Genomic DNA, 15,273 nt, shown 5'->3' with positions numbered 1-15,273 from the left:
CAGTTCATTGAAGAATGCTGTTAGTATTTTGATAGGGATTGCATTGAATCTGTAGATTGCTTTAGGCAGGATGGTCATTTTGACAACATTAATTCTTCCTACCCATGAGCACAGGATGTATTTCCATTTATTTGTGTCTTCTCTAATTTCTCTCATTATTGTCTTGTAGTTTTCAGGGTATAGGTCTTTCACTTCCTCGGTTAGGTTTATTCCTAGTTATTTTATTCTTTTTGGTGCAATTGTGAATGGAATTGTTTTCCTGATTTCTCTTTCTGCTAGTTCATCATCTTCTGCTAGTATATAGGAATGCAACAGATTTCTGTATATTTATTTTGTGTCCTGCAAGGTTGCTGAATTCAGTTATTAGTTCTAGTAGTTTTGGGGTGGATTCTTTAGGGTTTTTTTATGTGCAATATCATGTTATCTGCAAACAGTGGCAGTTTAACTTCTTACTAATCTAGATGCCTTTTATTTCTTTGTGTTGTCTGATTGCTATGGCTAGGATCTCCAGTACTATGTTGAACAAAAGTGGGGTGAGTGGGCTTGTCTTGTTCCTGAACTTAAAGGAAAAGCTTTCAGCTTCTCACTGTTAAGTATGATGTTGGCTGTGGGTTTGTCATATATGGCCTTTATTATGTTGAGGTACTTGCCCTCTATACCCATTTTGTTTTTATCATGAATGGGAGTTGAATTTTGCTGAATGCTTTTTCAGCATCTATGGAGATGATCAAGTGATTTTTGTTCTTCCTTTTGTTGATGTGGTGGATGATGTTGATGGATTTTGATATTGTACCATCCTTGCATCCCTGGAATAATTCCTACTTGATCATGTTGGATGATCTCTTTGATGTATTTTTGAATTTGGTTTCCTATTTTTTTGTTGAGTATTTTTGTATGTGTGTTCATCAGGGATATTGGTCTGTACTTCCCTTTTTTTGTGGTGTCTTTGCCTGGTTTTGGTATTAGGGTGATGCTGGCCTCATAGAATGAGTTTGGAAGTATTCACTCTTCTACTTTTTGGAAAACTTTAAATAAGACGGGTATTAGGTCTTCACTAAATGTTTGATAAAATGCAGTGGTGAAGCTATCTGGTCTAGGTGTTTTGTTCTTAGGTAGATTTTTGATTACCAATTCAATTTCAATGCTAGTTTGGTCTGTTCAGATTTTCTATTTCTTGCTGGGTCAGTCTTGGAAGGCTTTATTTTTCTAGAAAGTTGTCCATTTCCTCTAGGTTACCCAATTTGTTAGCATATAATTTTTCACAGTATTCTCTAATAATTCTTTGTATTTTCGTGGTGTCCTTAGTGATTTTTCCTTTTGCATTTCTGATTCTGTTTATGTGTATAGACTCTCTTTTTGTCTTGGTAAGTCTGGCTAGGGCTTTATTTATTTTGTTTGTTTTCTCAAAGAACCAGCTCCTGGTTTCATTGATTCTTTCTATTGTTTTATTCTTCTTGATTTTATTTATTTCTGTTCTGATCTTTTTTATGTCGCTCGTTCTACTGACTTTGGGCCTCACTTCTTCTTTGTGACTTTAGGCAGTTAATTGGGATTGTTCTCCTTTTCTGAGGTAGGTCTGTATTGCAATATATTTCCCTGTTAGCATGGCCTTTGCTGTGTCCCACAGAGTTGTTGTTGTCATTTGTTTCCATATATTGCTTGATCTCTGTTTTTATTTGGTCACTGATCCATTGATTATTTAGGAGCATGTTGTTAAACCTCCAGGTGTTTGTGGTATTTTTTGTTTTCTTTGTGTAATTTATTTCTAGTTTCATCCCTTTGTGGTCTGAGAAGCTGGTTAGTACAATTTTAATCCTTCTGAATTTACTGAGGCACTTTTTGTGGCCTAGTATATGATCTCTTCTTGAAAATGTTCCGTGTGCTCTTGAGAAGAATGTGTATCCTGCTGCTTTTGGGTGATGTGTTCTGTAGATGTCTGTTAGTTCTATCTGTTGTAATGTATTGTTATGTGCCTTTGAATCATTATTTTCTGTCTGGTTGTTCTGCCTTTGTTGTGTGTGGTGTGTTGAAGTCTCCTAAAATGAATGCATTGCATTCTATTTCTCCTTTAAATTCTGTTAGTATTTGTTTCACATATGTAGGTGATCCTGTGTTGGGTACATAGATATTTATAATGGTAATTCCTCTTGTTGGACTGTCCTCTTTATCATTATGTAATGTCTTTCTTTGTCTCTTGTTACTTTTTTTATTTTAAATTCTATTTTGTCTGATAGAAGTATTGCAACTCCTGCTTTTTTTCTCTTTATTATCTGCATGAAGTATCTTTTTCCATCTATTCACTTTTAGTCTATATATGTCTTTGGGTTTGAAATGAGTCTCTTTTAGGCAGTATATAGATGGGTCTTGCTTTTTTATCCATTCTATATCTTTTGATTGGTGCATTTAGTTCATTTACATTTAGGGTGATTATCAATAGATATTTACTTATTGCCATTCCAGGTTTTAGATTTGTGGTCCCTAAATATTCAAGGATAGGTTGTTTACTCTCTAACAATCTAACTGAACTCAGTTAGTGTGTTGTTTCTAACACAATATAAAGGTTCTTTTTTTTTCTTCCTCCTCTACTCTTTATGTATAAGGTGTCATATTGTGTACACTTCGTGTATCCCTTGTCTGAATTTGTGGGTATTTGATTTAATTTTTCATTTATCTAGTAAATAATTGGTCTACTTTCCTTAATGTGGTTTTATTTTCTCTGGTGACAGGTATTTAGCCTTAGGAGTATTTCCATCCATAGCAATCCCTCCAAAATACACTGTAGAGATGGTTTGTGGGAGGTAAATTCCTTCAACTTTTGCTTATCTGGAAATTGTTTAATCTCCCCTTCAAATTTAAATAATCATCTTACTGGATATAGTATTTTTGGTTCTAGGTTCTTCTGTTTCATTGCATTGAAGATATCATGCCACTCCCTTCTGGCCTGTACGGTTTCTGCTAAGATGTCTGTTGTCAGCTTGAGGATTTTCCTTTGTATGTGATCTTTTTCTCTCCCTCTGGCTGCTTTTAATTCTCTGTTATTGTCCTTGATTTTTGCCATTTTAATTATTATATGTGTTGGTGTTGTCTTCCTTGTGTCCCTTGTGTTGGGAGATCTGTGCACTTCCATGGCCTCAGAGACCATCTCCTTCCCCAGATTGGGGAAGTTTTCAGCAATTATTTCCTCAAGGACACTTTCTATCCACTTTGCTTTCTCTTCTTCTTCTGGTACCCCTATAATGCAAATATTGTTCCATTTGGAGTGTTCACAGAGTTGTCTTATTATCCTTTCATTCCTAGAGATCCTTTTTTTCTCTGTGCCTCAGCTTCTTTGTATTCCTGTTCTTTAATTTCTATTTCATTTACCATCTCCTCTACCTTATCTAATCTGCTTTTACATCCCTCCATTTTGTGTTTCATTTTAGATAATGTATTTTTCAAAGTGTCTATCTCTTTCTGAAGTCCTCCCTGAGGTCTTAAATACTTTTCTTCATCTTGGTGAGAATGTTTATGATTTTTATTTTGAATTCCTTATCAGAAAGATTAGTGATTTTAGTTTCACTTAGCCCTCTTTCTTTTGTTTGTGGGATTCTGGTTCCTACTAGATTCTCTTGCCATTTCATATCTGTAATGATTACTATGGAATAATAAGTTTGTGTTGGTGGCACCCTCTAGTGCCCAGAAGCTCTACTCTCTGGAGCTGCCCAGCACCTTTAGAGATGGCAGGGGGTGCAGGTGAGTGGCACTGGGGCCTGCCAGGAGGAAAGAGCTCTTTCCTGCTTCCGGGCTGTAATGCATGCCTCCGCTCCCAGGGCCTGTGGGCCATGTGTGCAAGGAGGAGCCTCTGTGTTATGCTCCTGTAGCTGCTGTAGGCGGGGCTGCTGTCTGGCTGGCCTGGCACAATGGAGGGGGCAGCAGGTTTGCAAACTGATGCCAGCTGGGAAGGAGTGGCAGGTGTATATTGCAGTGGAGCATCTCAGTGTGTGTTGCCAGCTAGGGGCATGGAGCACCTGAAGCCTTTGACCATCCCCAACCTGCTGTGTTGAGTGTGATTTTGTCCACCTGTCCTTTCTCCTGAGCACCAAGCTCTATGTAATCCTTTCCCCTTTAGCAGCCCTCCCACTGTTGGGAAGTCTTTCTAAGTTGCCTGCCTTTCTTTTGTCCCAGAATGGTCAGTTGTGGGTACCTGGTCTCCACAAGTGGCTGGAATCTGTCTCCCCAAGTATTCTGCCTGTCTTTGCTTTCAAACCCCACTAATCTCCAAAGCACCATGTATAGTAGGTTCATGGTCATGGAGCAGATCTCTAGGTCTGGGTGTCCAGCAGTCCTAGGCCTCCACCCCCTTCCCACTATATTTGTCTTCCTCCCGCCTATGAGCTTGGGTGGGGAAAGGGCTTGGGTCCCAACGGATGGCGGTTTTGCTACTTTACCCTTTTCTGTGAGGTCTTCTCTTTTCCCCAGATGTAGGCAGTCTGTCATAGTCTTTTTTCCAGTCTCCCTTTCTGGAGTGGTTGTATTTGCTGTACTTTTGTATTTTATATGGTTTTGGGAGGAGGTTTCTGCCTCACTTCTCACACCGACATCTTTAAGCCTCTCTTGTACTGCTTTTCATTAACCTTTTTCCATTTGGTGATTAAAATATCACTGGTACAAGGTTTTTTTCCCCCATTATATAGTTCAGATTTATTAAAGTAATGTCTTAGATGTGTATTATTACAGTCTGTTAAATTATTTCAAAGTGATCAGTTCTGTGCTAGGTCCAACGAACATTGGATATATGGCAGCGAGTTATGTGAGAAAGAGGCTTAGAACTGGTTTTAGATGAACTGGGCTCTCCAGGGTGAAGAATTCTTACATTTAGTTTTGCTATTAAGTTATTTCTTCAATACAAGCAGTTATTTAAGGTCTTTTATTGTCAAGGTCATCAAGCTATAGACCACAGGCTGACTTAGGCTTGCTGCTTGTTTTGTAAATAAAGTTTTACTGGAACACAGCTAAGCTCATAAAGTTACTTGTCTATATCTGCTTTCACAGTACAGTGGTAGAGTTGCAACCCAGACCAACAATATGGCCTATAAGGCCTGAAATATTTGCTGTTTACCCCATTACAGATAAAACCTGTGACTTCTGTTTTGGGGAATCAATTATATTCCTCATCTGTAAAATTGAGATAATAATAGTACTATACACATATTAGATGAAAAATAATGATTTTAAGCTATTATAACATTTTACTTTTAAAATGCAGATGTATAGAAGTACATACATAGATACAAGAACATATTTTAATTTCATTGTGTTTCTACATTTTACTTAATAAATTAATTAAATGGATACAAAATCAATACAATCTTAAAAGAAAGTTCCTCCAAGGAAACAAAGAAAAGTTTTTCTACTTTTCTGCAGATATAAAACTACCAAATCTCTTTTGTTAAAACATGAGGTGGTGGCTATTGCTGAAAACCATCCTCTCTTCTCCATACTCCTTTTCTACTTGCTGGATTCTGTCTGTACTTTTCTTACCTGGTACCAAGAATATGCTCGGTCTGATGGGTCAATAAGAATGGTGATGATCTTGGCTTTGGGGAGCAGGGAAGCCACTCTTCTAGGAGCTTCCTCTGAGTGGAAGTAATTGGCACTCTTCTCAAACAGAAAGTCAGTGGTGACATTAGATGGGACTGAGAAGAAATCCATATACCTAGAAAAGGAACATTTCTCAAAATAAGTTTCTGGTTTATACTTATACTCTGGTGACTGAAGATGTTTAAAGGTGACTCAGAAATTTGTTTCCTAAACAAAAGCCTTTTTCTCTAGGGCATCTGTTCCACACAGTGAGCAAGGCCAAATGTGCAACATAGTAACAGTGTATTTTGAAAATGCTTTTCTAAATATGTTTTATTTTGCTTAATATCAGGAAAAAAGGTCTCAGTGATAACAAAAGTGTAGACACAGAGTGATCAAATGTAACAGTAATCAACTTAATTATATAAGATGTATCTAAATGCAGAAATATTTTACAGAGAAAAATGTGAGTATTCAACCAAAAAAAAAATTTGATGAAAACAGATGATATGTTTGGATCAAAGCCATTTTACAAGGGCTTAGAAAACATTTTTTACTTCATTACAAATAAAATTATTTCATTACCCCCAATGTGTTTGTGCTGCTGTTATGTTTAACTATCAAGTGTCAAAGTGCAGAACAGATCTTGTGTGCCTATTTGCTTAATTTTTTCCCACACAGAGCCATTTATATTCTTTTGCATAATTGCAAAAGTTTTAAAAAAGTATGTACATATTTTCAAATATAAAATCTTAACAAATTCCCTAAGGTCAGGTCCTGTATTCTTAAGTGACGTGAGAATTCAAATTCCTAGCAGAGTGAACACAGGAATACCCAGAGCCTCAAGCACAGAACTGTAGGACATAGTGGATTTTGCATGATATTCCTTCTATATAAAGGTTGGTAAATATAAACTAAGTGTATGATAATAGATATTTCTGAAGCACTAAGGGATGCCTTTTAGAGGAAAAAGAACCTTTTTAGAGAGAATATGTAAGTTTACCTTCTAATGTTTCTTACATTTGATAATAATGGCCTTCTCTTCCCTGACCCTCTTTAATTTACAAGTCATCAAGCATTTGGGCTACCAAGACAAAGTAGCTGAATAATTACCAAACAGGGGAGTCATTAACATATTTGTGATGACTTCTTTTTGTAGTGTGTTGCTCTCTTTTACTCATCTCACATGACAAAGTTTCTGGCAGGATTCCAGTTAACATACTGCAGAGTTCGGCTGGTGCCTCCCCTGGTGATGTCTTAGGACTCTAGGCAGTAAGTAAAGAAATCCTTCTGTGTTCTCTGGAAATCACCTTGTTGGTGATGTGTCATTCTGGCACCCTTTTAGGATGAGGAGATATACAAACTTTTCCGGGAAGTTTGATGTGCTGTCTGTTCTGGCATATATTTTATTTACAGAAAGCACCAGATGTCAGGATATTTCTTAATTTAGTTGGTCACACTGGTTCCCAGGGTGCTAAGGTTATGCCAAGTATCTAGTTGTATCTTTTGTGGTCCAAGCTTGTCTCAAGCTTGCTTATTCTGAGAAAGGCTCCAAAAATCACAAAAGAAGGACAGAAGGTACTGAATTCAGACAGCTTCTAAAAACTGTCCCATCTTCCCAGCAGTCATCTATACCTGGAACAGTTTAGGCCTAGGAAACCTCCTCAAGCAGTTCCAGATCTTGGACCTATAATGTGTTGATTCTGCCTGGTGTCAGAGGCTGATAGAGAATAGAAGATCTAGTTCTTGTTTGCCTATATGCCCACATTGTTTAGTGTAGTGGCTGAAATTGTTTGATGAGTAAACAAGTAAGTAAAAAGAACTTAGCTTCATATTTCTAGGGCAGAAATAGGTCCACATTTGGAGAATGTGAATGCTGGTTTATATCCAAGGAATTGGTGAGCAAATTAGAGTGGCTTAACAATTTGGGGGTTAAAAATGAATGCCTACTTCATTTAACCTTTGCTGCTTCCATGACACCTCAGCAATTTTTTTAAACTGAAAGATGTGATTTTTTTAAGAATCCACATTTATTTGTTACTTGGGTTCACCCTGAGTATTTCTAAGAGATTCTTCTCAAAGCCACATTAAGATATTTAGAGATTCTAAATGCCAACAGGATTTTATGGCTCTCTATGTAACACTCCAAACCTCCATTGCATCCCCATGCAATTATAAAAAATAATACCAAGCCATAAAATATAAAACTTGACTGTATACATAAACCAAACATTTTTCTTAGATGTTTTAATTGCAAATCTTGGCTTATATCAGACATGGAGTTTTCTCATTTTCATTTGCCCTGCTTTGCTTGTGCCCTAAGCCTGTGTTTGGTCTGCCTGTCAGTTAACGCAGCCCTGGTGCTACTCAGTTCTTCAAGAAAAGCAGACCTGAACATCCAGATTAATTAACTAAGCCTTGCTTAATTCTGTAAGTGACTTTGCATTCTGAGATACGTGATCTCCAGCCTTGTGGCTTTGTGGTCCCAAAGGGATTGTTGAGGTGCTGATGCTTCGAGCGGCAAGGCCAGCTTGAGGACTATGACTATATTTGATGTCGTTGAGAGCAAAGCTATAGTTGTGCAAATAGATTGACATCTGCAGTTACTATTTTTTATGTTAGTTGTCCTTTATAAACATTTAATTTTTCATAGAAAACATATAAACATATAATTAAAAGTGTTTACAATTGGAATGTTTTTAGTGAATTATAATTAAAATCTCTAATTGCTCTTCAGCTTTCTACTTATTTTTGCCATTTCTTTGTAAACTGCTTAGGGGATTTTTTGTTTGTGTTACAGTGGCTATACACATTACTGGCTTATGAACAGCTTTAAAAAAAAACATTATTCTCACAGGTATTTTTGAGTCCTAAGGTATCCAAATATTTCATTCCTTCCCACTTCTAAATGAATTTTTAATCACTCCCTTCAGTCCTAATGTTAACATTGTTTCATTCTATTCTGCACAAGTATGTATTTTTGAGTGAGTGGTCAAATAACAGAGTAGTTGATGGTTTCTTGATTCTGACAGATGTTATTTAACACTACACAATTAATACAAAGCACTGTACTGACGAATTGGCAGTGAAATATATAACAATTAGAATATATGTAAACCCCACTATGTGCTCAATTATACTCAATCCATATCTTTATCTTTCCATTCAGGACTGCCCATAAGCAACTCTTGAGGGAGTTGATACTTATAAAATTGAGATCATGTAATTTGACAGTAGCAGTTAATATAAAACAGTCCTTATGCTAAAATGTATGCACAGTGTATATGTTCTTACTCTAGAATTATTCTAAGAAGTTCACTCTTTTATATTACTTTCTGTCCAGAATTTGTACCTTAACAAGACTTCTAGATATATTCCATGATTAACATGTTCATTTGTAACATCTATGCCTACTATATTCCTATATTTTATGTATAGTTGACATTTTAAATTTTTATTTAGCTGTTTTTCACAAAATTATTGATATAATTTCAATTCAAGATTAAATTTTGTATATTGATGATAGCTTTTTCATACCTTTCATTACATATGAAATATATATACATTTCTAGTTCTAGTTATTTATTTAACTTTGGTGCCAAAGCAAAATAGAAAATATATGTGTATTATAGCATCACTTCAAAGCAACATTCACAAGAAGAGAAAGCTGTGGAAGTGTTTTCTTGAGAATAGAGAGCAATGAAATTCCTGGGTATTACAGTACATCATCAAAGATAATGCAAATTGAAATTATATGTGGGCCTCTTTTGCAAACTCAGAAAGGTTTGTTATGAATAATTCCTGTGCTTCTTCATGTTATTCAGTCAGTTTCTAAGGCACAGAGGATAACTTTTATTTGTGGCTACAAACATATGTTTATAAATATTAGTGCTACTTTTATACTGTGCACAGTACATATACTTTCAGATTTATACTAATAACCCATCTTACCAATCAATCCCCCTGTGGTAGTTATTTCTATTAAAGAACTGTACCTCCTCAAAGGTTTTTGGGCTGGGGGAGTTACTAAGGATGGAAGGATGCATAACCAGGAACAAATACAAAGCAGTGGTTCCTGAAAAGACAATAGAGGTTTAGAGATTAATTAAATAAAAACAACTTCCTACTATCACATTTCAAACTCATTAATAAACCAGCTATTACAATGATACAAACAGATACATATAACTACTACTTGAGTTAAATTAGATAGCCACTATTTTAAAAGAAGCAAATTTTAAAACATGGAGGCAATGGGATGTGAGGTTCATGAAGTGGCTTGTTGCGGGGATTGGGAGAACTGGTTTGGACCTCAGCTCACTCACTGATTTGGTCTGTGACTTAGACTTTTAGCTTTTTTGTCTTGGCTTTATTAGTGGAAAATCACCAGCTTTGCTTATTTCATAGGCTTTTTCTCTAAGGATGAAAAGACATTGTACCTGAAGATATTTTGATATTATTAATGTACTATATAAATGAAAGATATCATTATTTAATACATTGCATTACCAAATCTATTCTTGGGTTTTCCTATGAAGTTCTCCCTATGCCCGTAGAAGCTTATTAAATCTGAGACAGAACTTATTTTCAACAAATTTGTTTAAATTTGAATGTACGGACATACTTAGGAGAAGTAGTGTCACGTATTATTTAAATTGCTGAATTTGAAAAAAATGGCACCCTTTCTTAGTGACATTATAAAATTGGTATTTTTTTTGGAAAGAGCATGCATATCATAGGTATCCATATTGATTTGTGACTATTGGGAATCAAGGGTGCTATTCTTTTTTTTAAAGTGAGCCATGTCCTAAAGTATAAAATTAGTGTTTTAGAGCCTAAATTATGAGCCAAAGTATATATCTTAGACTGCTTCAAGAGAAAAGGCAATCTGAGTTCAGTATGCCTAAGATTTAACTAGGTGCTTGCAACTGTAACTATGTTTATAAGATCATAATATAAAAAATATATCTGGTCTATGTATTCAGTATTCTTAAGAGAGAAATATACTTGTCTCTACTTCTCTACTGTAATATGACTTATGTTGTTATACAATCTGATGGAACAGGACCTGTTAACTGTATTTGAAGTAAATAGCTAGCAATGGTAATCAGATATGCCTTACAATATTTCTCTCACTTGGAGAAATTACGGTTCTAATTTTGCTTAATATTATGTCATGTTGCCATCTGTATCAACTTTTGAGTTTTCTTTTCTCTCTGGTATACTTCCTTTAATATCTACGATGTCAATACGAGAGAAAAATTGTTAAAATAACTCTGTCAACAGCAATATCTAAAACAATGAATTGAAAGAGGCCATGTTCCTAGATTATATCTGAGCCAAACAATGAATATTTTATCTACATCACAGATAACCTTAGGGAATGAACCATAGTAATCTCTGACATACAAAGTAATCTCTGACATACAAAGTAAAAATGTTCTTCACAAGCTTAATTTATAAGAGTGATTCCCAGACTTCAGCATGCATCAGATTCACGTGACAGGCTTGTTAAAACCGGAGAGTTGGGTTGGATCCCATAGTTCCTGATTCAGCACACTCTGGGAAAAACCACTGTAGAAGAAATGTGTAACAAAACCCTAAAACTCACTAGAAAAACAATGTTCCATTACTTGAAATCCATAGTAGAGTAAAGCTTTATAAAGCATAGTCTTTAGAGTCAGGTAGATTCTAGGATCTGTTTTGTTTCTAACACTTACTAGCTAAGTGAACTTGAACAAAAGATATTTAACCTAAGTCTCAGTTTTCTTATTTGTGTGGTGGGGAAGAAATACTTTGCTATCAGGGTTTTATGAGAGTCAAGTAAGATAACCTATGTGAAAGTACCTAAGTAGCTCCATATCTGAATATTAGTAAGGTATTTAAAAAATAACTTTATTGTGATAAAATGCAGTAACACATTTTTTTAAATTGAAAAGAATAAAATCTTTGTGAGGGAGTATGCTATTACAATGTGAAAAAAATTAATTCCTTTCTTAGATCAACTGAAAACATTCTTGAATTTTGTTTTTAAGAATTGTATTAAATTATGTTATTTGATTTTAACAACATAACCAACATTAATAAGACAAACAAAAAATGATATGGTCTAATTGTATCAACAGTAACACACAATGTAATTTATCAGTGGTCAAAAATGTTAAGTTGTGGTTTCTGAATTCTATCTTACACATATTCTTGGGTCTGCATAAATAGTCATGTGTGCGTCTGGGTATAAAAACAACATTATCATAGACACATACCCTCAACCATCCATAAAGCCTCAGTTTATATATACTTTTGTCAGTTTCAACACTAAAAATATTTGAATATTCACATAACTATACATCTATGCAAAATTATTCAGAAAAATGCTTTGATAGAACTAAAGTTAATAATAAAGCTATATTAATTTTTATGAACTAATAGCATTTATTTTTTTGTCCATTGAAAAAATTGATTTGACAGAATTGCCATATACACAACATGGATGAATCTGAGAATTATTAATTGAAGTGAAAGAAGTAAAAGAGAAAAGATTACATACTTTATGCTTTCATTTATGTGAAATTCCAGAAAAGGCAAAACTATAGTGGCAGAAAGTGGTTGCCTGTGGCTGAGGATGGGGGAGGGGGAATTGACTGCAAAATGATGTGGGGGAGAAAAGTGTTCTACATCTTGAATGGTTTGGTAGTTACACAATTGTGTACAATTTCCAAAATTCATCAAACTCTGCACTTAAAATGGGTGAAATTTATTGCATGTACGTTATACCTCAACAATGCTGGGAAAAATTCTATTTTTATAAAAAGGAGATAAATTCCCATTCAAAGGAAGTGTCATATACAACTTATAACATAAACGTTTGGAAACCCAGTTGAGTTTAAGATGACAAGTAATAATTCTGCCATCAAACCATGATATTGAATGTCTGCAGATCTAACACAAAACAAGAGGAAGCATATCCTGCAGCGCTTTCTGAAGCAAACTTGATATGCCAAGCTTCAGAGAGAAGATGTGATCAGTAATGACAAAGCTATGTGGTGACACTGGGAGTTCGCTGAAGAGACTTTAGTTTAAACATTTTTCTAGTTGCCTCTTGAGTTTAAATAGATAAAGACAAATAAAATAATAAGGGCCAGAAAAGTTTTTATCATATTTATTATTATTTTCAGATTGATATTTGCAAATGGGACTATGAGAAAATGAATAGGCTAAACTTTCTGTGTACATTACATAGAATTCTCTCTAGTTATTACTAGAGAAATGAGAGGGAATGTATTCCCCTTAGGAAGGGATATGGTTGAAATGGCTGTTTCCTTTGAAGCCAGAATCCAAGGTTCCCAAATAATTTATCATGCAGTATAGAACATGAATGTCTGGCATTTTAAAGCTCCCACTGGGCTTCATCTCAATACAGATTCTCATAGAAACTAGCAGCTTCTGGAAAAAAATTGCATACCAATTACAGAAAAGGTGCAAACGATTTCTCCTGGGATGAATAAAGCCTTTCTTAGTAAAAAGTTTGTTTTTTTGTCTAGGAATTCTGGTTGTCAAACATCCTTTAGACTTTAAAAAAATAGTCATCTTTGCAAGAAATAGTTTAGAAATATACAATATAAGGAAGATGGCAGGAAGGGGCTCTTTTTCAGGAAGGAATTTATTATGAAGAGTTATAAGTACTTCTATGTGTCCATTTCAACTTTTGATGAAATTCTGTCAGTCACTCTTTAAGCACATCATTTTGATTTAAGAAATGTTAAGCAACACTTTTTAATTAAGATCTTCAGAAAATTTGACATTTGCCATCAAATTGCTGGATATTCAAACTGTATCACAACTATTTTTATCCTTTTCTTTTTAAAAAACACTTTGACAAGCATTTAAAGACCTTATTGAATTAAACAAAGATTGTCAGAGAATAAAATGTACAGAGAATAAAAATCATTCATCAGTATTTATAGGAAGTTTGAGAACTTATTGTGTCAAGAACTTGTTGTCTAGTCATGAGCATTTTTCTACTGACTGGTTAATCATAACATTGAAAGTTCTCACCAGTTTTCTGGGGTCCTATTACCAAAAATTTTGGTAAGCGATCACAGGTTTTTTCTTTAGACCAAATGTCTCTGTGGCGTTTGTCATCACAAGGATTCTAAATAGGAGAAAGAATATAGATATATTTTTTGTTATTGTCCATTGTATGCTAGGGTTTTCCAACTTCTGTACTTTTAAAAAGATATCCAGGAAACAGCTATGTGGCTCCTTCTTTTAAATTAAAGCCTTGAAGTGTCATTATGGAAGCTTTCAAATAATTCCTTTCCATCCTAAAGTTGAATGTCTACTGAACAGGTGTGGAAGGGGAAACATTTCTGTTCCCATCGGTAAGCAGCCTCATAGTACTGGGGGTTTACTATTTTTTTGCTATTGGCAGTTCTACATCGTGTGTGTTTGTGTGTTAAAATAGTGAGCTAGCTGGGCAGAGAATGTGCTTCCTGCTAGCCTGAAAGAAGATACATTCTCAGCATCCAATAAGTAACTGAAATACAAGGTGTCAGAATTTTATTATAAGTAACTGAGTTTTCTTTCTGTGTTTCAAAGGGATGTGGGTCTGGCCCTAATGTTACTGTTTAAGGAGACAGCAGATTTCTTTCAGCTGACATCAGGAGTTGGTAAATTTATATCTAAAACTACAACTTAGACTATTATGCTAAAAAGCACTAAATTTCAGCAAAAGGGTGAAATGAGTGTGAGTTACTACCTTAGGAATCTGCTTTTGGTCTATAGCACTTAAACCAAACCCACTGTGCAAGATGTATCTAGAATATTCTTAATTTTAATGGCAAAGTGCATATTATGTGAAGAATTAACAATGTCCTTTAATACTATTTCAGAAATGGGCAAACAGGACAACACTCTATTTCTACTCAAGTAATAGCTTACATACTTGTAGTTAAATAAACCTTCTGTTTATTTATAATCAGCAGATGTTAAGACTAAGTGTGGGTATTCTTTCTGGCTGCTGTTCTGGGAAAAAACTGGCTTCAAACCTGTCACCTGAAATAATATTTCAGTTTAAAATTAAAGTGTTAAATTAGCAGGAAAATTGCATATCTTTGAGTGGCTAACATTTGGTGATGCTTTGTAGATGTTAAGATAAAAAAAGATGCTATTTGCAGTATTATTAATAGTAGACTATTTTTAATATAAAAATGCCATGACTAAAAATAAAGAGAGGGATGTGTGTTATGGCAACTGCAAAATAATATGCAGTGAAAATTCCACAACCACCAATTTCTACCTACGAAAATATGTAGTTCTGCCTCTTCTTGGGTTTATCTGTGATCAGGAGATAATCAGCTCAAGTTCAAAGCTGACTGATTGACTATAGAAGTCAGAGCTTACTGATTATAGAGTTCAGAGCTTCTGAAGATCTTCATTATTGTACCATCACCTTTATCAGTAATTGTGTAGTAGCTCAGTAACTCACATTTAGAACAGTGATTGAGAGTACAGCTTCTGGAGCAAAATGGCCTGGGACTGATTTCCACCCTGCCACACACTAGCTATCTTACCTTGTTTAATTAAGTGTCTCAGCTTCTTCATCTGTAAAATGGGGATAATAATTGTACGTACCACAGAGGGCAGTTGTAAGGATTAAATGAGTTAACATATTTAAAGAACCCAGTCTGACACAGAGTAAGCACTATGTGATTA

At 34.9% G+C, this 15,273-nt stretch overlaps 1 protein-coding gene across 1 annotated transcript in view; it reads right to left on the bottom strand.

Moving 5' to 3' along the window:
• NDST3 (N-deacetylase and N-sulfotransferase 3) overlaps positions 1–15,273 on the bottom strand; it is a 172,712-nt gene that overhangs the window by 31,906 nt on the left and 125,533 nt on the right. The window contains exons 8-10 of the mRNA XM_057502571.1: positions 13,615–13,711; positions 9,511–9,634; positions 5,521–5,695 (exon numbers count right to left, since the gene is read on the bottom strand). Of these exons, the coding sequence (XP_057358554.1) occupies positions 5,521–5,695; positions 9,511–9,634; positions 13,615–13,711 (396 nt within the window). The remainder of the gene's footprint in view (positions 1–5,520; positions 5,696–9,510; positions 9,635–13,614; positions 13,712–15,273) is intronic.

This window comes from Manis pentadactyla, chromosome 5, assembly GCF_030020395.1.
Source record: "Manis pentadactyla isolate mManPen7 chromosome 5, mManPen7.hap1, whole genome shotgun sequence".
Lineage (NCBI taxonomy): Eukaryota > Metazoa > Chordata > Mammalia > Pholidota > Manidae > Manis > Manis pentadactyla.
The sequence above is the reverse complement of the archived record's forward strand: the minus strand, read 5'-3'. Positions and strand labels throughout refer to the sequence as shown.